Source organism: Solanum verrucosum, unplaced genomic scaffold (assembly GCF_900185275.1).
Source record: "Solanum verrucosum unplaced genomic scaffold, falcon-dt-bn FXZP01000102.1, whole genome shotgun sequence".
Classification (NCBI taxonomy): Eukaryota; Viridiplantae; Streptophyta; class Magnoliopsida; order Solanales; family Solanaceae; genus Solanum; species Solanum verrucosum.
In genome coordinates this window covers 845,260-866,444 of record NW_026019930.1, presented here as the reverse complement: position 1 = coordinate 866,444, position 21,185 = coordinate 845,260, and the positions used below count along the sequence as shown (strand labels likewise).

Below are 21,185 nucleotides of genomic sequence, written 5' to 3'. Positions count from 1 at the left end.
TAGCAATAAATTTAATAAATTCAACATAATACAATAATCTACAGACAATCCACTTGTTGCAACAAATAACCCATATGTTGTAACAAATAGGTCATCTATTGCAACAGGGGAGGCCCTAATGTAGTTAATTTCAAAAGATAAATATAAGATCAACTTTTTATCAGAACTAGGACATTTCATATACTTATATTGTCTAGACATTATAAGGTTCAAAAAAAAAGTACATGTTGAATTTTTTACCTACTTCAGCCATAAAAGCAAACTAGCACATCTTCAGTTAAAACCTTATTTAGATCAAGAAGACTAACTCCCAAAACTTGCCCTTTCTTTTTCTTTTTTTCTAATAGTGATGTTTGGATCAGCTTGCATGCATCTCAACAAAGTATCCATTACTAAGTTCAATTACTTTGCCTAGTTTATCTATATAGATGAAGCATGGCATCAAGCTTGCTAATTTATCCAACAAGGAGAAGACACAAAGTAATAGCCCTTAGTTACACAACTAGGTAAATAGTTATGGGAAGCAAAGTTATGATTTTATATCATATTAGTACAGATTAAGCCAAGAATAACAATTGCAATGGAAGATCAGAAATGAATAGAACAAAATGAATCAATCTTTATCATCCCTAAAGCGAAATACAACAAAAACAAAAACAAAAACAAATGTAAGATTAAGAAAAAAGGAATGAACAAGAAAGCAGGGACAATTTTTCTTTCTTTCCTTTCTTGAGTGTTCTAACCTCCACCTTCCACCCATCAGGAACCCAATTGGGTAAACCCCTTTTCTTCCCCATCTCACCTAAATTATCAACTAACCCCACTAATCCAAATCAATCTCCAAGTAACCCAAAAAACAAAAAAAACAAATAAAAATCAAATCTTGCCAAAAATTGTCCTAAAGCATAGGGTGGGGTTAGTCGATTTGCTCTTCCTAGAACAATCAGTTGGTCCACTTCCTAATGCATAAACAAGCAAAAACTTCATTGTCTCAACATGAATCGCACAAAACCTAGGCAACTCTTAAGGGAAGAGTATATACAAATTGTAAAGCTATTAAAAAAAAAAAAAACTAGAAGGCCCTAATTTTTTTCAAAAAAATAAAGCTTTACTTGCAAATTGTTGTTCCTTTTGGATGGTTAGAATAGAAGAATCGAAAGTTCAAAGTACGGCCATCGGAAGTTGAAAGTTGCTGGAGAAATTGATTGTCCCGATCGAAACAATTTTTAATTTTTGGAAAGTATGAAAAGTTTTCTGCCGCGAGAGAGAGGAGAACGTTTGAGGGTCTCACGTTTGAGGGGAGAGGGGGTGAAAAGTTTTGAAAATGTCAATTGAATCCACAATTAACTTAATTTAATATTTAAGTATGTTTGACCTTTTGTTGGTCAATATAGTCACTATAGGGGTCGTTTGGTTTGAAAATGAGTTATGATGGGATAAATTATGTTGGGATAAGTTATGTTGGGATTAGTTATGATGGGATAAGTTGTGTTGGGATTATTTTTTATTGAGTGTTTGGTTTGTTGTATTCAAAATAATAAATTTTAAGAACAATTTATTTGTTTACAAAAATGCCCTTCATTAATGTAAAAAGTGATATAACAAAAGGGTTGAAAGAGATATTTTTGTCATTTACCTATTTTATCCCGGGATAAGTTATCCCGGGATTACTATACCACCCCAAGAGAGGGATAACTTATCCCGGTATTAATTATTAATCCCGGGATAAGTTATCCCGAACTTGCCAACCAAACAACAAAATAAGCGGTACTATAATTTAATCCCGGGACTATTTGGTATTATCCCTCACACCAAACGACCCCTAATAGTTAATTCAAAACTTAAATTCCTTTCCTTCAATTTTCTCGAGTAACAATGGTTTACCTTTCACTTGGCTAAACCTGGGCTTTTCACAATGCAGTATCCTCAAGCAACAGCTGCACCAGAGAGGGCGTGCGCCCGTAGCCTCGTGGTCTTCTCCCCCAAAATAATCACTTGCAAAAATCGGCAGCCAGCTTCCCATTTCTGTTCCACAAAGTTTGGCTCAGCTCTTCCGTCCGGCACGTCTCTGTCAATTTCGCGTCGGGCGAACCACAGCGCCGCCGTACGGGCAAGTTCGTCTTCATTCTCCAGCTCTGCCTCACCGTGGGATGAAAAACCCTACCAAGTTTTACCGAATGGCAAGATAGTGTACTTGGACGAACAGGATGTAGTCACCTTCCTTGACCCCCCCATGGAGCTTATTCCTTTGGACCCATCTTCTTATAATCCCGCCTTTTATCTCTGGTGAACCACTATTACTGAATTGCTTTGATAGACAATTAGTAAATTTGGTGCATTTTAGCAATTAAAAAATCATTAAGTCTCATTAATCTTTTTATTTGTCATTTGTTGTTGTGGTTAGGAAGAAAATTGAGGATATTCCGGAGGAAAGGCGGCACAGGCTGTTGGCCTTGCTTAACCCAAGGTCTGTATGTTACTTGGTTTCCTTTTTTCTCTTGCTTTTATGACTTGTGCTTCATGAAGCAGAGAATATTTCCCTCTGTCCCTTTTGTATGATTCGACTGAGTATGAAATTTAATAGGATAGAATGACTTGTATACTATATTGATAAGAATAGATGATAGTATTACGTTACTGGCCTAGGTGAGACCAGTGTCATAAGCAAAACATTTTGGTTAAATTTGAACGATTTGAACAAAAATGAATCTGAATTCTTGAAAGATGTGAGAGTTTATTCTATGAAACATTTGATTAGAGGAAAGTAAACATTAGTTGTATAAATTGGAGGGAATATGTGTCTTTTCTTTACTGCATTCGTAGTAATTAGACATCTTGAGATATTATGCGCCATACATCCCCTGCTATTTAAGCCCCTCTGGACATCCCTTTGCTTTGTGATCTATGGCTATTATACATTTATGATAAAGACTTGCTTTTATGGATTTTATTAGCTTGTAGAATCATAGAATACCTACTGTGATTATGTTGACAATTGTTTAAAGTGGGGAGGATCTTTAGCTATATGCAAAAGCATGATTATCTCCTCCTCCCCCGACTGAGAAGCTTGCTATGCTCATTACATATCTTTACACCTCAAACTATCACTTCAAGAGATTTATCTTTTATGTCTCTTTTAAATATAACCCATCCTAGGGACAGTCAGCTTATGTAATGTAACATAGCAGACAATTGATGGTATTACAATATCTCCTCATATCCTCAGTTTAACTTCAAGCAGGTTGATTTCACAAGCTTGGGAGATAGCTGGCACACGGTACAATAATTCAAAACTGGTAGAGAAAAGTGCATCCAGTTTGCTAGCAACTGGAAATAGTGATACAGTTGCTGAATTTTGGAAGTGCCGAACAAGCGGAGGTTACTTATCTTGATTTTTGTCATTTCATGACCCAAATAGTTCTATGTTCTGATTTATGTTTCTAATAATTCTGGACCATGATAAAATGTTCTCCACGTTTAGCCAAGATTGGTTGTCTGATCTTTCTCCTATTTGCCCTTAGCATATGAAGTTTCAAGCAATTAGATGATACCAGATTTTGAAATCACATGTACTCAGAGGGAGTTTGACTGATAATTCACATATTTGATTTGGGTTGAGGTAATCATAGAGGGAGTCTGATGGTTGTGCAGCTTGTGCTATATGATCTTTAGATCCTTAGAAATCTGACCTACTTCTCTAAAGGGACCTGTATTCTACTAGCTGTTAGTAACATACCAGTGTATGTCATTTTCAATTCAATGTTTGGTGAATGATTTTAAGATACTTCGAAATGTGAACAGGGCCACTGCAGATTGCTTGGTTAAATTTCTTCAAAAAGGTTGCCCCCTTAACTGGTGTCTTTTGAACTGATTTTTGAAGGAATTCAACTCTGGTAATTTGGTGCTAATACTTGAGTTCATGAACTAATTTTTATGCCAGGTTGTATTTTACGCTGGTGATGGGAAGACATATGGGCGACTCATTAGTAAGTTAATTAGGAGCTATCTTCAGCTACGTGCAAACAACTTCTTCTTTTCTTTTTTAATAATTCTTCTCCAGAGAAGATAGTTGTTTATTTCAAGCTTTTTGCATCTTGTTACTCTGTATATTCTTGAGATTTCTTTTGCATTTTGTTACTCAGTTGTAATCATGAGAACTCTTTCGCAGTTTGTTACTTGTCTGTTCATAAGTTGAGTGTCATGCTTGCTTGGAAATGTTGCTTTATTATTACAAAGACTGCAATCTCAGATAACTCCCTCTGTTTTAATTTACGTATTTTACTTTGCGTTTTTGTCCATTTAAAAAAGGATGTCACTAACTATAGTTAGTAACTCTTTCTTCCAACATCCCATGTGACATGTCTAAAACCACAAGATTCAATCGGTATTTTGATACATTGCCCACATATTTAGAATGTGTGTTCAGAATGGAGAAAACTGTTTTTAGAAAAATAAGTAGGTTTCTTACTTATTTGCTTGTGTTCGGTACGTAAGCAAAAAAAATTATTCTTAAAAGCATTTGTATTATACACTAGACAAATATTATGGGAAGTGGAGTGGGGTAGGGTGTGAGGTGGTTGGGATGTGGGCTACGGGGTGAAGATGAGGTGGGTTGGACGGTGGGACGGCCACAATCAATATAGAATGCCGTTTGTGGAACTTGTTTTCTCTATTTTCCACTCGGGAAGTCATTTTCCTCATTTTAAGGAACTTATTTTCTTAGAGAAAATATTTTCCAAAAATTTTAACCAACCAAACATGGAAAAAATCGAAAACATTTGACTGAACACACCCTTTGTTTAGGACGAGAAGATTCAAAAATCTTACTTGCCTTCTTAAACTCCGTGCCTTAGTCAAATTGTCAAACAAAGACAAAATGAAAATGGAGGGAATATATGTCTGATAATGGTCAGGAACAATATATTAGAATCAGGCAACATGCAATAAGCTTATTAGGTTCCACACTAACCACTGATTAAATCATGATATGATTACTGCACAATTAATTTGCCTAGTATATTTTCCTAACCAATCATCCACATTATGCAGGTGAATCAGTTTTCTCTGGGCTCTCAAATTCATTTTCTCCTTTGTACTTTATGGTTAATGAACTCAAAGAAGTGATGTCTACAGAAGAGCCTTGTGATTTAGCATATGAATTCAAAGATGGAATCTTGGATCTCCCTGATTTTCCTCATGGTTTCCCCATGCCAGGTGAGAATTATTGCATCAGGCTTCTTGTTGAAGAGGATTAGACAGCTTCTCATGCAAACCACATATTACCCAATAGCCCTCGTTTTCTTCAACTTCAGTGGCCTATCTACCCTAGCCATTCCTAAACAATTGTTTCCCTACTGATTTACATGTCCTGAAATACCAGGCTTGGTAGTGAGTCCTATACGTAGTTGTTTGGATTTCATTTTCCTTTGTATTGTCAAGTTTACTAGTTCAAAACCTTATCTAGTCGGTTCCTGGCAGAAATTTTTTTATGGACCCTATGATCCCACTATGTTCTCTATGAGACGAATATTATCAATAATAATCGTATGCATGAAGTTTGTGTATGTCAACCTAGGACACCTTTAAATGCTTGTCTTGCTTTCACTGTCCTATCTGACTATCAGCTACCAAATCTACTAGTGCTTCTGTTTCTCTAAAAATCCCATAGAAAATTAAAAGGGGTGGGTTGAGATGCTGGTAGGTTTCTTTCTCGATTAGATTGTTATTATAGAAGTTGCTACTAAAGAGATACAATTTCATGAAACCTCTTCCTTTGCATTGATATGGCATTGCCTAGCTTTCTTTGTTGTTTCGTTTAGTGCAGTCTAATTACTTACCTAATTGAGGTGTTTTAACAACTCAGCGGAGCATCCATGGCCATTTAACGATGAGATAGTCATATATATACGTCATGCCGGGCCAGGAGTGATGGTAGGGCAAGCATGGCAAGAAGGAAAAGCATTACAACAAGTCCCTAAAAAGCTGTGTAGTGAAATCTTGATGGTGAAAGAGTATTTATCTTCTCAGCCACAATCAGCTAGTTAGTTGTTCTGTTGTGTCAACTCTTTTGTTAACTTTGACCATCTTTTGGTATGTAAGTTTCACAAGTGTACATATTGTCATTTGTAGTCTCATTTCTTTCTATTGCCACTTCTACATGGATGCTTGTGCACTGTTCACGGTTTGGTTTGGTTAAAAATCAAAACTAGTTTTATTTCTACTTTTCAAACAAATGGATGAAACATTGAAGTTGGAATGAAAAAAAACATATAACAAGAATTTTAGTTGTAATCTACTGTATGTTGAAAATGTGGTGGATTTGATTGATTTCTAGAAAGAAAGGATATTTCCCCACATTTGGAGCTTGGAATAACATAGAAAGTATGTGATGTAACTAGAAGATTTTTTTCCTTTTTCAAACATAGAGTTAAATGAAAGGAAATAGTATGAGTACAAGAAACATTTGTTGTTATACAATCAAAGGAATAATTGATGGGGAGTGAAACAAAAGTTATAATGTCTTTGTTAAGTCCCCACATCAATGGGATGAGAAAATTATGAATTTGGACAATTTTTTCTTCATAAGTTAATTTTTAAGATATGAAATCTACTTTACATGAAATCAGAGTAACATTCATTTCACTCGATATTAGATTTACCTAAATATACTGATGAAATAGGGTGTTGAAGAATTAAAAAATCCGCACACCTAACCTTTTTCATGAGGCGCCAATCTTGTGCGAGGCGGCCAATCAACCTCACTCAACAACCTTTCCATTCTTTTCGTCCTCTTTTATATTCTCTTCTCTTTGTCCGATATAAGAAAAATAGATACTCCCTCATTCATTTTTAATTGTCATGGTTTTCTTTTTTAGAGTCAAACTATAAGAACTTTGATCAATATTTTACGATGTATTTTTTCATCATATTGATATGCAAAAAATTGCAATTTATTGTACGTATCGTATAGTTTTTGAATATCTAATTTTTTTAAAAAAATATCGAATTAATGTAATCTAATTTAAATTTCAAAATTAGTCAAATTGACTTTTGAAAAGTGCAACATGACAAATAAAAGTGGGCGGAAGGAGAAGATATACTATTTGTTTTTATTTTTTAAAAATAATTATCTAAAATTATTTGTTATCTTAAAAGTTTAAGATAAAAAAAATTTAATCATTTTGTCTTTGATACTATTAATTGTTTTTAAATACTTCAAACACCTCAATAGAATAAATATTTAATAAAGAAAATCATAAGGATAAAATTGTTGAAATTAATATTTTTTTTAAAAACGTGTAAAAGTGAAATACGATACTGAAATAAATGAAGTGTATTTTTTCTTTCACCATCCTTTCAACCTATTTATTTATTTATTTGTTTTAATTTCTAGACAACAATTGTAGGATTTTTGAAATTTTCATTTATCCAACGCCGGAGATGACGTGCACCTCTAGTGGGTAGATATTGTTCTGTTTTTTCCACGTTACATGACATTATTAGAATTTAAATTACTACATTTTATCATAATGTTGTTGCACAATGTACTTTTTTATTATTTAATTTGACAACTTGTAGATTCTAATTTATGTAAAATGTATTTAAAAAAACTAATAAGTCGATATCCAGATTGAGACAAAAAAAAAATTGATCATTGTACACCAACCGTTTATGATTCCTTTTTGAAATAGAGAGTATGATAGATTAACTCACTTTCTTTTCCGCTCTATTTATATAAAAACACTATTTGATTAGGTATAAGAAAAAGTTTTTAAAATATTTTAAAAAAATTGTGATCTAAAATAAATTTGACCTATTTAGCTGAAAATTACCGACAGGGTAATAGTAAACTTAATTATTATTATTATAAAAGCTATTAGACAATAATAGTATTGCAACGCCCCATTATTAAGGATAAAATAAGCATATAAAATTAAGTTATTTCTAATTATTAAAAAATTACACTCTCTTTCTGAACATATTAAAAAGGCAAGTGTTTACATTAAATTGGGATCGATTTTAATAATTTGTCTAAAGAGGAATGAAAGGTTAGAGTGCCAGTGTATAAGCAGATCTAGGTTCTTTGATTTTATTTTTGAACAATATTTACACATTTAAACTAAATAAAAAAGATTTACTATAAAACACAAGATATTTAAAAAAAAATTAAAAATCAAAGAAAACAAAAGTAGGATTACCTTTTATTATCTGATGAAGCACATGATAAGTCATAACTTCACCTTTTTTTTTTCTTTCATTTTCCATAATATATGCTCAAAATGAGTATTTTCTTTCATACTCCATCTTTTTTGGTCATCTCTATTTACTTCTTATTGAGTCTCAGTTAACATTTTATCGTGAAAAAAAATCAACTAAAATTAAAGATAATTCAGTAAATTAACAAAGTCTTTTTCGTATTTTTAAACTTCATACCCGATCAATCGGTACTACGAAATTTTGGGCCGGAAAGATAACGGCGTTGTGTTTAGGCGCTGAATCGTTTTCAAAAGAAGTGTCGGTGGCAGAAAAATGAACGTCGAAAAAAAAAAAAAAAAAAGTGGGAGCGCCACTCTGTCAGTCAGTCTGTCCTTATCCTGATTGGCCCTAATTAATCCAACTTGGTAAATTTACAACAAATAGCACTGCTACACTTGCTGCTAATTCTACTTAATTACCAAAAGTGGTGATTTGTCCCGCCGGATTTTTAGTTTTTCTTGCTTGTAATTTAATCATTTATATATAAAACTCAGCATCCTAATACACATTTTCACTGTGAAGTTGCTGCTCTATGTTACTCTGTGCACAGTGTACCTTCAACTTCTTCCATATTTGATTCCTTGTGAACAGAGCTTTTGTGGATCCGTGAGATATGGCAGTGGATCCGAGACAAATTGTTGCTGGTGTTCTTACTGTTACTATGTTTGTAATGCTCGGCAACATGATCACGAGGGATCACTTTTATCCAGTAATTCCTATCATAATCATGCTCTAACTATTTGATTTTGAGTTCATTTGATGTTATGTTCCTTTTTGTACCGTGGATTTGTACATCTCCATTAGTGGCTATTCCAACTGCGTAATTACACTTGTTGCTCTCCATTTTTGGCCGATTGATGTTTTGTTTTTGGCTTTGTTGAGTTATTTGTTCTACTGCTGCTTTAGATTTTGTTCTGGCTCTGATCCATTATGTTTTCATTATATTGTTCGAAATGAATCGAACTATGCAGTATTTAACTTGTTTTGAAAAGCTTCTAGTATTTTCAATCAACAAATATTCTCACCAGCTTTCAGCGGGCAGTTGCAGCAAACTTTCACTACTGTTACCTAGTTGATTTCATAGTTTCCTGAAAGATCCCGTGTTTTCTGGCTTAGCCTTGGCTAAAAATGATCTATCTAATTAATTTCTGCATTTAGAGATTCTATAAGATTATGCCAAAAACAGATAAAACAGTGTCTAGTGTCAACATTTGATTATGTGATATTCTTTGTTTAATTGTTTGGACATTTCTGATTTCTTTTGATCCTTTTCCTCTCGATGAAGGTGGATTCTGATATATCTATCCATAGTACCAGCAAGCAGAGCCTGGGAAATGGCCCTTGGATGAAGGGTGGTGAATCCCTAAAGCCTTGTTGGACTAAACCAGTTCCCCGTGAGTGGTTTAATAATCTCGATTTCTTAAGGTTATCTTTTACTATCTTAATTTCTTTCAAGCAATTTGTACATCTCTTATTCTATGATTTTCTTAACAGAAGAAGCTGACCAATCAGAAGGATTTGTTACCTTCTCACTTACTAATGGTCCTGAATATCATGTCTCTCAGGTATCTTACTAGTGTTAGATCTTGAGTTTATCAAATAGCAGTATGTAGGTGGATAATTACCTGCAATTTACTTGACAAACTAATTGCAAACTCTAGGTTCTATCTTATAGTCAAGCATTTGTTTGCTGCAAATGGTATCTACAAGTTTGCTTTTGATTTTATTTGTGTTGTACATAATTTACTAATGTTTAGGATGATTCATGGAGACATTCAACAGCAGGACTCAGCACCAGTCTATCTCCTACTCAAGTGTTGAAAACTGTAAAAGGAGCACAACACTGTCGCATTTCATGTTTTTGGGAAAACCTTATAAAACTACAGTAGATGAGGCATAACTAGCTATTAAAGTGGAAAAATTACATTGGACATCCATTTTATTGCTTTTTTGGTTACGTTTACACTTGAGAATTTGTTTCTTTTCACTCTGCGGGTATTGGTAATCGTCTAAGATTACTTGTCCACCTTACATTTTTAGTTGGTCTGTTTGCTTCTGATCTGAAATGATTGTGTATGGTGCTCTAGATTCCAGGCCATTCAAATATTTCAAGTGGTCATATGAATTGTATCTATTTCTTCTGTGTAGGGGTGCTAAGCGCATAGTTACTTTGATGGGTCTTTCTTTAATCCATATTTGATGTTCATTCTTCTTGGTTGAGATGTGGTTATTCACTGTGACTACAGTTTCTGTCTCCAATCACATTTCTTTATGCCAACATGCAGTGGGTAGGGGTTGGATGGGATAGAAACTGAACTTTAAACCACTACTTGATATTGCTGTATTCCTTATATCATGGTTATTTCTCTATTAGCTTGGAGGAATATCTGGCACTTTCTTATATTACATCATCACTTTGCCTTTCTGTTTATGCTGCCAGCAAAGAGCAGATTCTTGTAAATGTTGTAGGATGAGTTAGACTTATACAGAGCTGCGTCTATGTTTGTCTTCTCTTCTATTGTCTTATTCTGTGTGGAACTGGCATGTTAGATTGCTGATGCAGTTATAGTAGCGAGGTATCTGCGTGCAACTCTTGTAATCCCAGACATCAGAGGGAGCAAACCTGGGGATAAGAGGTCAGTGTTCTCTATGCGTTTTCCCTATCTCTTGTTATTCTTGTAGAGTTTTAATGTTGTTTCAAATGAGAACTATTTAAGGAATTTAATCTGTATTTGACATTCATAAAGGTTACTTGAATTGTTCTTTCTCAATACACCCGTGGAACATCATATTTCTTGTGCCTGATATGCCCAGATGGAAACTAAGCTCTCACTCATGAGTCAAGACACTGCATGCATTTCTTTGGGCAAGATCTCCTTTATTTATTTTCTTACATCTCCCTTATTTTCATTTTCACTCCATTCCCAGTTTGGAAGAGCCTTCAGCCGAGGTTCTATCAGAAACAACCTCTCTACCTCTGAGGTAGGGGTAAGGTCAGCATACACTCTACCCTCCCAAAACAGTACATTGGGTATGTTGTCGTTCCCAGCTTGGAAGAGCTTGTCAATGACCAATTAAAAGAGATCGTGCACATGGCACAAAGCTCTACCAATTTTTTTCTCGTCTCCTACTGCTCCTTTTCTCTTTCTTGGCTCATATGATTATTATTTGTACTTAATATTTTTTCTTATTTATGTGTCTGTGTTGCCTTTGTTTTAGAAAAGCGATTTAATTGTGTTTAAAGCCCTAGCAGACTCTAGACACTTTTCTACATTCTTTTGTCTCCGATAACTGTAATTTGGAGATTGAATCCTGAGGCAGACATTGGATATGATTTTCATGAGCCATTCCTAGTTGAAGTTTCTTTCTGTAGAACTATAACCTTTGGAAGCTGGAATTATATTGAGCTTGTTGAATATTTGAAGAGCTCTTTCAAAATCTAACGGCTTTTCAGTACTGCTGATCATCTGTGAATTTTTATCGTTAGTTCTCATATCATCTAGGTCCACACTTTTAGTCACCCAGAGTTTGAAGATTCATGAAGGTCATTTGTGACTTTCAGGAATTTTGAAGACATCTATGATGTTGAACACTTCGTGAGAAGCCTAGATGGTGTGGTCAAAGTAGCAACAACTCAGCCTGCTGAAGTCTCAGCAAGAAATCTTGCTGTTGTGAAGGTTCCAAATAGGGTTTCTGAAGATTATATTGCTGAAAACATTGAACCAGTTTTCACATCTAAGGGAAACATAAGGCTGGCAACATACTTTCCTTCAGTGAACATGAAAAAAACGAAAGAGAAGAGTAATATCGACTCAATTGCATGTATGTCAATGTTTGGAACTCTAGAGCTTCAACCAGAAGTTAATGAAGTAGTTGAGTCCATGGTGGAGCGCTTAAGAACTTTGAGTGCAAAGTCAAAAGGACAGTTTATTGCAGTGGATCTGAGGGTTGATATATTGGAGAAAAAGAGTTGCCAAGGTGACAGTTCTCTTAAATCAAAGAGCTGCTATGGTCCAGAGGAGATTGGTATGTTCTTGAGAAAAGTTGGTTTCAACAAGGATACAACTCTATATCTGACTCAATCAAGGTGGGATAGCAGCCTTGATGCATTGAAGGATCTCTTTCCTAAAACATATACAAAGGTCCGGTTTCTTTACTATTGTATTTACTGTTTCACAATATTTTGCTATACTGTCATAGATTTTGGATTATGATAAGTTAAGTTTCGATTGTATGTTTAGGAAGTAAAAGAATCTGTATGCTTCCATGTATCTCCATGTGTGCTTTTACTATTTGTGTTGCTTACTCCTCCGAAAACACGACTGCAGGAAAGCATAATGCCCATTGACAAGAAGGCAAAATTTCTCGACTCAGAGTCTTCTGAACTGGAGAAAGTAATCGACTTCTACATGTGTTCTGAGAGTGATGTTTTCGTACCAGCAATTTCAGGCCTCTTTTATGCCAATGTGGCTGGTAAGAGAATTGCTTCCGGAAAGACACAGATACTTGTTCCAGCTGATATTCCTGGCTCTTCTGCTGCTTTAACAGATTACATATCCCATTATGTCTCAAAGAAGAACCACTTCGCCTATTCATGTTTCTGCTAGCTCCCTGTGAAGAAAGGCTGAAAAATGCAGAAGGTTGAGATGGGATTTCTTCTACGTATTCCTTGCCCTAAGCCTACCATTTATTAGAGGTTTTGATGGAAAAGATCAGGCCACAAATAGTCGAATGTTGAATTTAGCATTTGTAGAGCAGATTTATTTTTTACATGTCAGTAAAGCTATTTCAAACAAAAACTCTGGGGTGTTGAATTTTTTTTGTTATGATTGTTGTCAACTCCATTCCAATCAATGGAGATTGGAGCGTTCCCTTATAAGTAGTGCAATTAAATAGCCTATGACCTTCTATTTATGCGCTGCCATCATGTACTATATAGACAAGCTTCAATGACTATCTCAAAATCTATCGTCTTCTCCAACACTACCATTTACAGTTCTTATTCTGAAAGAATATCATATCAATATTTAAGTTTGTCATGCCCGTGGATTCGTAATATTTATCACTTTTAGGACTAATACTAATTCTAAATATTAAGCTTTGCCTTTAGCATATAAGTTTATGGAAAGTAAAAAAAATCGGCACTGTTGAATTATCACTTGTCTGATGTCTCTAATGTTCATATATTACATAATAACAATTGATAGTAGAGAATAATAACCAGGAACCGTTCTTTACACTGCTAATAATGGATATCTAATCTCTCCAAGGCGCCTTTCATGTCACTGAGTTTCTTTGCACTAGTATAACTGTAGCCGGAAATGATTAAAAGCTTGTATTCTATTCTCACAAGAAAAATACAAGCAGAGGATCATTATCCCCTACACTGAAATGACAAATTCTTCAAACGAGTTATATGCAGCTGTCGGTGTAGAGAAAGCTTCTTTGGGAGCATCCAAGCTTAATGATATTCCCAGAATTCATCAATCGTGTATCCCATTTTGTTATAATTTGAACAAGAAGTCAACGCATAGCTCAATATTTTTATTAAGCTATATACTCATGGGGATGGCACAATTGGATTATGGGCTTCAATGTCCACATGCCTAATGCCTGGAACTATTTCCTGGATTTCTTTTTCTAGCCGATCAACTTCACTCCCTAGTGCTGTGACAACTTCCTCACCTGCCAAGAAAGAAGAGAAAGTTCATAGCATTTAACATGTGCAATTCACAACCATACGTTCAAAGTTAGGCATACCATATATTGACATCATTTTCAGTAAAGCTGCATCATCCTTCTGCTCTGAAGCCTCTCGAAACTAAATATGAAAAGAGAAAATAACTGGATGTTACAAATCAATAATGCTTGTAGACAACATGTCCTCAAGGGTGAAGAAGAAAGTGAAATAATATTTATGGTCTTCATTTTTCAAGCTTAAGTTGTGATAATTCAAGAAATATGTCATCAATGTTCGCATAATCAAATAGAGATGAAGTAACTGAACTTCAAGAATGTATTAGCAAGAAATGAACTATGTGCCAAGCATATATTACATCACTACAAAAAAAAAAAAGCAAAAAAGTAGGGTCAAGAAACTTGCAGATAGTCCTACATCAATGAAGCATAATATCTTTGTTCTATCCAGGTTTCCATGTCAAGGACAGATACAATCTTAAAGTGAAATCCTCGGCAAGATTAATTGCTAAACCTGTAGCTGTTAGCATATGGTTGGAACACTATTTGTCAAACATGTGTGTGTTAAATATCTTGGTGAAACTCTACGCTCCACAGATTTAATCAAATAGTTCGGATTTTCTTGGATAGAAACAAACAACTTAAGCCAAAAAGTTTGTTGTGGATGGGATAAAATTCATCCGTAATATCAGTCCCATGCTGGGTCAGGTTAGCAGAGTTGCAGCAGATACCACAAATCCGGAATGAAGTAGATAATTGAGCCAAAATCATGTAGTTATTTAAAAATGAGCTCTTTTATCTGGTAATGACATGACTACATAAAAGGATACAACTCATCTCTAGGAGAATAGGCTTTAAAGAATCTTGCAGATGATGATCAACTGTAAGTAGGAAAGATGAACAGCTGACGGTACAGGAGGCCGTTACTTGAACTATGAAGCACAAACACACAGACATGATGCAGAAACATACAAATTAGCACTTTTCATCCATCGTTTACCAAAATAATTTTGATCTTTTTATATAAGGATGTCCCAAAATATGCAACATATTTCTTTAGATAATAATACCCAACAATTCTGCAACGTTTCAAAACTTAAAACTCATGTAATATTTAAAATTTCAATCATGATTTTGTTTTTCACCACACCGGCTTCTTCAGAACTTCAAATTGCTCTACAACTACCAATAAACGAACTTAAAACTAATCTAATAGAGTAGCTAAAATTTTAATCATGAATTTATTTTTCATTACACAACTTCTCCAAAACTTCAAATTGTTCTGCAACTATGAATAAACTATGCAAGTCAAATCAACCATGCCAACTCAAAGAATTTTATACAAACCAGGACAAACTAATGTATGTGTGTTACAAACAAGTGAACATGTTTGTATTTCATATCATTCATATGATGAATCATTATCTATAATAATGCACATCAGATCCACCTGTACCCTCACTTGTTTTCCAATTTGGCTTTATCCTATAGATTATTGTATTCTAAGAATTTATGTTGAGTTTTTATTACATCTTCCTAAACAAGTCATCTTGAGAAACACCAATGTAGGGCCGAAGACTTGTCACCAGGTTGGCATGATAAAGATGTATCAAGTGTCTTCTATTTTAGGAAAGATGAAGGACTCTATCAATCCATTGATGTTGTCCACTACTGAAATGCAAAAACAAGATGCATTTTTCCCTCCCTCACCTCAATGAGAGGTGGTGTGGTGGAAGAATTAAGAAGTTAGCATGCGAAACTAATAACCTGTTTAGCCCACTCTTCACGTCCAGCTCTCTCTAGATAATTTTGAACCAGCACTACGCCATTGAAGTCTGCAATATAAAACAACATATTAGGAGGTGTACCTTAAAGAAACTGAAGAAAAGAAATGAAGAACCAGATCCCATCACCTATCTCAGCCTTAAACCTAAAGAACCCAGGCCCAATCACCTCACTTTTGCAATCATAAATGGAATCAACAACCTGTAGCAAGTAAAGTTTGGATGGTTTAGTTAGGCAATGAGGTTAGCAGAGTAGAGCGATCAAGAATCAACATACTGGATCATTTTTCAGGAACTGAAGAACCCTGTCCATGTCATTGTCATCAATTGCTCTACCAATCAAAGCATGTCGATTTCTCTGAATCAGAAATATAGCAACCTGCATTTCAAATTGCATTGTCACATAATAATCTTCCCCTTTTCCAAAACTTAAGTTTGAGATGACAAGCAAAGAACGTAAAGGCATCAGACACTTATTACTGACAACAAAGTTTAGTCATCCATGTCATCAGTCGTTGTATCACATAGAGTGCATCACTAACACTGGAAACCATTTTGTGAGACGAGTTTCAAATTTCACTTGTCTCAGTCAACATCTCTCTTATATGCTAATTCACAGTCACCCAAGTTACTTCGGCCCCAGTATTAACTTCAGAACCAAGATACAAGAGCTAAGAACAACAACAACCACTTGATCCCTATCTAAACTAGAATTGGCTATATGAATCATCAATATCTATCCTGCTGCATTTTGATCCATTTTCTTATACTTAATATTTTATTTCATTCATGAACTCGCATTTTTAAGAAATCATCATTTCATTCATGTGGGGTATCATCATTTTTGAATTATGCTGACACATTGAAAATACATACAGATTACAATGCCTGAATTTCAGGACAAGTTCAAGGTTTAGCATCACATACCATTCCCAGGAGGTTGCCCACTATAATGGAACCAATGGGATCGTAAATTGGATTTCCAGTGGCGTTTACAGCAACCAGTGATGCGGCAGCAATGGCTAGACCTGTAACTGCAGCACCATCCTACAAATTGAACATCATATTACACATCACTGACAAAGACATCATGAGTAGGAGCTCAAGAAAGCATGTTGGTCACCTCTGTCATGACAGCTACAGCTGTAGGATCATGACCACGCCAAATGTAATCTCTCACTGTCATTCCTTCAGCAGCAGCTCCTTTTCTGACAGATTGAATAGCCACAACGAGAGAAATACCTAAAAGAAATCCAGGGTTCGGAAAGAATATGTAGAGAGTGAGATAAGTGGTAGAAAACATAAAAGGAACAAACATTCTAACTACTTGTATTTATTAGAGAAGAATTCATACCCTCTATAATGAATGAGCCACCAATCACCAGTGCTGCATATCCAATATTTGTAGGTTGCTGAAACAAATACATAGGAAGAATACAGTTCTAGTTGATGTGAATGCACAGTATTTAACAACAGACAATGGATCACTGTATTTCAATTAAAGTACCTCAGTAGTCCACAAGTTTTGTACTCCATGAACTATAGTAGCACCACAACCAAGACAAAAAATACCAACAGCAGATATCAAAGACCAGACAAATCTTTCCTTGGAGTAGCCGTATCTGAAATGATAAAATAAGTTCAACAAGTTCATCAGCCTCTAAGCCTCGGATACACGTCACCAGATAAAAAATCTTTTCCACTATATCGGTGTAAGACCAAATCAATCAAAATGTGTTCGATTTATTGTTGTTAAAGCTTTGACCAGAACACATATATTTGAAAAACAAATATCTTGTACGATACAGCTGCACATTCACCAAATCAGTGGTAAATATTTTCAATTTGCAATGGAAGAAAATACTGCTATATCTACAGGTGTGCTTTACTCAAATACAATAGAATTTTTTTTAAAAAAAAGAAGGAAAGGGGGAGGGGGGAGCATGTCTGCAATGTCAAGGTATTGGGACTTACGGGTGGATAGCATCTGGTGCACGTCTGGAGCTACTTAAACCATAAGCAAGAAGCGCCTACAAAGCAAGCAATCAAGATTTGTTTGATTGATGAAATATTAAAGATGGAACTTGGCTCATACCAGGCCAAGTTAGTTTTAAACATGTGCAATACCTGATTTGCGAAATCCGCAACAGAATGCACAACTTCAGCCAGCATGACATGGCTGGAACTGACAAACCAGACCCCAAACTTCAGGGAAAAGACAAGAAAATTGCACCATAACGCTGTTGTGACTGCTCGCTGGCTATGGAAATTAAAAAAAGGAACAAATTACATGGTGACACAATATATAGATTCATAGTTTTAGCTAAGAAATATCTTCTTTTTTTAGTCAATGTAGGTTGCCACGATTGTACAGGATAAGGTTTTGATGTAAACATTTTAATCTAGAGAAACTATTAATCACTTTGATAGTGAAGTCATTTCCACCACTCTATGTGAAACCAGTGTTCAGGGAAGCATGAAGCGGAAAAAAGCGATAAGGCCCCGCTTCACGCTTTAAGCGATGAAGCGCTCACATACTCATTCTAGTCTGTGAAGCGTAGAAGGCTCGCATCGCTTCGCTTTAAGCGATGAAGCGCTCGCTTTCCTGAACACTATGTGAAACACTACTATGTCTGACCAAATGGAGTCCAAATTAAGCAAACATGTTGAAATCCATTTAATGTTATTGAGTGCTACTTGATTGAATATGGAATTATCACCTCCCCGAGTAACACCTTTGAATGATGATTAAATTACTTGCAATAAGACAACTGAGTTCCAGTGGAACATAGAAGATAGTACCATAGTGGCTGTGTCCAAATCCCAAAGTAAGTTTTCTTTAGGAATATCAACTGCACAAATATTCTCTTATGCATGTCAAATATACAATTTAACCTAAATTTTCTGTTAATGTAATGTGACACTGATAACTCATTTCATGTAATTTTAATCAATATTTCTTCTAAAACGGTGATGTTTGGACTTACTTGTGCTGATATCGACTAATGTGTTTGTCAACTTGTTATAGTTCACAAGCATTGGTGTCTGATTATCATGCCCACCAGGGTTGGGAGCATGAGCTTACAGTCCATTGTTATTTTTATTTGTTGCTTATCTTTCCCCTTGTCCTACGGGAAGGGATATGGAATGATGATGAGGGACTTGTTATGCTAACAACATAATAAGGTTAAATTTGCAGATTTCTAAGAAACAGTAAGGCTATTTATTCAATTGTGTCTAAAAAGAAAACAAAAGGAACATCATATATGATGAGAACAACACACGTTACCCAGGATCATCCACCACTTCTATTGTCTTTATCTTCTTAGCTCTGGTAATCAAACCTGAAAAGAGCAATTTTCTAAAACACTACACATAGGAACTCTAATTGGTAAAGCTATATTTTGCTCCGGAATTCGTATCTGAGTTATGATGAAAGGACACTCACCGCGGCTGAGGAACAGGTGACTACTCATTCTGGAAATCGAACACGATACCACATTTCGCGAAGAATTAACCGAGAATATACTGCGCAATGCGAATGAAGGCCCCTGACCTCCACTGAAGTTTGAACACGGATTGCATTGAAATCTATGATACGCATCCAAATGAGGTTTAGTTTCTTCCTTGATTTCAGATGAGCAAGTGTGAAAAGCATCAAAATCAAATTTATCTAGGGCTGCAGAGAGGGAATACGATCCTTGATAACGATGGCGATAGCAGCGAAGAGCAGAGAGAACGCGAGGAGTAGGCATCAATGCGTGAGAAACAAAAGACTATATACTCGAGCAAAAGTAATTTCGGAACTTCACTAAGGCTTTAGGGTTTTGAGGTTTTGCAATGAATGTGAACTCCAAAACTCATTGCATTGAAATAGAGTTGCAGAAGGATAGTCATCAATGGTGGAATCGGAAAGTCCCCTCAAGAGATTCTCCATGGGTAAAGAGAAGCATATTTCCTAAAAGCGTTGTCCCCTTCCCAATTTTCGTGAATTAACTATGTTTGGGCTGTTGGACTTGGCCTTCGACCTGTCAATGGACCATCGTTGGGTCATTCACATAAATGTCCATGACTTTGAAATTTGAAATACTCTAATAGATAATTTTTTATTATAATGTAATATAAATTATACCTTAAAAAGACATGACAAGTTATAGCGATAGAGCAAAAGTTTAGTTCAAATTTTACGAGTTATGTCATAAAAAAGCATAACTATAAATGTCAATTTTAGAACTTACAAGTTATGTCGCAAAAGACATAACTTACTTTTTATCGCACTTATGTTGAACAAGACGAAAAGTTCTCTAAGATTACGTCTAGCGAATTAGGTCATAAAATTACTACACAATTTATGCTCCATGAATTACTGTGTTTAAAATGATACTCTAATTGTTTCAATTTATGTGTTAAATTTTGAGTCTACCTACTTTTTTATTTGAAACTAATTTAACTTTAAACTTCTCATTTGACCCTTATGAGATAGATTTTTAAAGGGCTAACCCATCGGTGGCCCCCTAAACTTGGCACTAACTTTCACTTGGACACTTTAACTAGGCTTTGTTCATTTTAAGCACCTCATGTCAAACCTCATTGTGTCATTTTGACACTTTTTATATTTTCAAAACTGCATTTTAAGTGCGTACATCCAGACGCCTCTTATGTGGAAAAATAAACGAATTGGTATATGACATGTGGAAATTTTATTTTATTTTTAAAAGTCTCAATTTTACTTTCTCTTTTTTCTTTCTTCCAGATCCCAAACCCCATGCCCCCACCTCTTTTCTTCTTCTTCTTGCGCCTCCTTCCCCTTCATCTGTTCTTCTCCATCAAAAAGGCAAGAACATAGGTTAGTTTACAAAATAAAATACGTTTTGGAGAATAAGGGAAATCATACCAAATCGAAAAGTTTTTATATGACATTTAAAAGAAGATGATTTCTTGTGCTACTACAATTGGAATTTACAATGAAGGATATGTAAAATAAATTTCTTTTTTTTTTCATTGGAGGTTTTTCTTTATTTCTTTTTTATTCCTTGAAATCAATTTAATTTTCAATGGAGAAGGTAAGAATGTAAATCAGTTTTTCCATTTGAAAGAAGTTGATTTCTTTTTTTGTTCCCTTGAAATCGATTTTGTTTTTGAATATGAATCAAGATGCAAATTCGATTTTCAAAGAAGATGGAAGAATCAAAGAGTGTAACCTAATAAAATATTGTAGAATTTTTTTAAAAAGTTGTGTGGTGATGGAGGATGGTAGAAGGTGGGGAAGATGGAAGGGAGAAAGCAAGAAAGAAGAAGGAGAAGAAAATATTTACAAAAAAAGTCTCTGACGCGCTCAAAATTCGTGTAGCACGCGTACTGTGCTTAGTCAGCAAAAAGTGTCAAAATGACACAGCGAGACCCTACATGAGATGTCTAAAATGAACATCGCCCACTTGAGGTGCCTAA

At 35.1% G+C, this 21,185-nt stretch overlaps 3 protein-coding genes across 5 annotated transcripts; 2 read left to right on the top strand and 1 right to left on the bottom strand.

The window, feature by feature from the left end:
* The first annotated feature begins 1,873 nt into the window (after positions 1 to 1,873).
* Positions 1,874 to 6,252, top strand: LOC125828311 (uncharacterized). Its single transcript, XM_049507627.1, has 7 exons — positions 1,874 to 2,286; positions 2,405 to 2,467; positions 3,242 to 3,378; positions 3,802 to 3,839; positions 3,941 to 3,986; positions 5,050 to 5,214; positions 5,864 to 6,252. Exons 1-7 carry the CDS (start codon positions 1,916 to 1,918, stop codon positions 6,043 to 6,045), a joined length of 1,002 nt encoding a protein of 333 aa, XP_049363584.1. The 5' UTR covers positions 1,874 to 1,915; the 3' UTR covers positions 6,046 to 6,252.
* Positions 6,253 to 8,662: 2,410 nt separating this feature from the next.
* On the top strand, positions 8,663 to 13,170 carry LOC125828283 (protein MANNAN SYNTHESIS-RELATED 2-like). 2 transcript variants are annotated; one of them, XM_049507597.1, is made up of 6 exons: positions 8,663 to 8,965; positions 9,542 to 9,650; positions 9,751 to 9,821; positions 10,807 to 10,892; positions 11,819 to 12,398; positions 12,585 to 13,170. In XM_049507597.1, the coding sequence occupies exons 1-6, from the start codon at positions 8,870 to 8,872 to the stop codon at positions 12,861 to 12,863; spliced, it is 1,221 nt and encodes a 406-aa protein (XP_049363554.1). In that variant the 5' UTR covers positions 8,663 to 8,869; the 3' UTR covers positions 12,864 to 13,170. The 2 variants fall into 2 exon arrangements, with proteins under 2 accessions (XP_049363554.1, XP_049363562.1); XM_049507605.1 differs by having other exon boundaries at positions 8,719 to 8,965; positions 9,754 to 9,821.
* A 216-nt stretch (positions 13,171 to 13,386) lies between these two features.
* LOC125828238 (metal tolerance protein C4) lies at positions 13,387 to 19,703 on the bottom strand. 2 transcript variants are annotated; one of them, XM_049507556.1, is made up of 13 exons: positions 19,186 to 19,703; positions 19,027 to 19,081; positions 17,865 to 17,997; positions 17,712 to 17,767; positions 17,245 to 17,359; positions 17,092 to 17,149; positions 16,861 to 16,979; positions 16,665 to 16,784; positions 16,015 to 16,116; positions 15,867 to 15,939; positions 15,721 to 15,788; positions 14,017 to 14,077; positions 13,387 to 13,941 (listed from the first exon to the last, which is right to left on the bottom strand). In XM_049507556.1, the coding sequence occupies exons 1-13, from the start codon at positions 19,490 to 19,492 to the stop codon at positions 13,817 to 13,819; spliced, it is 1,392 nt and encodes a 463-aa protein (XP_049363513.1). In that variant the 5' UTR covers positions 19,493 to 19,703; the 3' UTR covers positions 13,387 to 13,816. The 2 variants fall into 2 exon arrangements, with proteins under 2 accessions (XP_049363513.1, XP_049363521.1); XM_049507564.1 differs by lacking the exons at positions 13,387 to 13,941; positions 14,017 to 14,077 and adding an exon at positions 14,659 to 14,834 and having other exon boundaries at positions 19,186 to 19,669.
* Between the last annotated feature and the right edge of the window lie 1,482 nt (positions 19,704 to 21,185).

Coding starts and splice junctions, on each gene's coding strand:
- LOC125828283 (XM_049507597.1), top strand. CDS start 8,870: ATGGCAGTGGATCCGAGACAAATTGTTGCTGGTGTTCTTACTGTTACT. Junction 10,893..11,818: donor AGCAAACCTGGGGATAAGAG/GTCAGTGTTCTC, acceptor TGTGACTTTCAG/GAATTTTGAAGACATCTATG. Junction 12,399..12,584: donor TTCCTAAAACATATACAAAG/GTCCGGTTTCTT, acceptor ACACGACTGCAG/GAAAGCATAATGCCCATTGA.
- LOC125828311 (XM_049507627.1), top strand. CDS start 1,916: ATGCAGTATCCTCAAGCAACAGCTGCACCAGAGAGGGCGTGCGCCCGT. Junction 2,468..3,241: donor TTGGCCTTGCTTAACCCAAG/GTCTGTATGTTA, acceptor AACTTCAAGCAG/GTTGATTTCACAAGCTTGGG. Junction 3,987..5,049: donor GACATATGGGCGACTCATTA/GTAAGTTAATTA, acceptor CACATTATGCAG/GTGAATCAGTTTTCTCTGGG.
- LOC125828238 (XM_049507556.1), bottom strand. CDS start 19,492: ATGCCTACTCCTCGCGTTCTCTCTGCTCTTCGCTGCTATCGCCATCGT. Junction 17,360..17,711: donor GCACCAGATGCTATCCACCC/GTAAGTCCCAAT, acceptor TTATCATTTCAG/ATACGGCTACTCCAAGGAAA. Junction 14,078..15,720: donor GTGAAGAGTGGGCTAAACAG/GTTATTAGTTTC, acceptor TTTCATATTTAG/TTTCGAGAGGCTTCAGAGCA.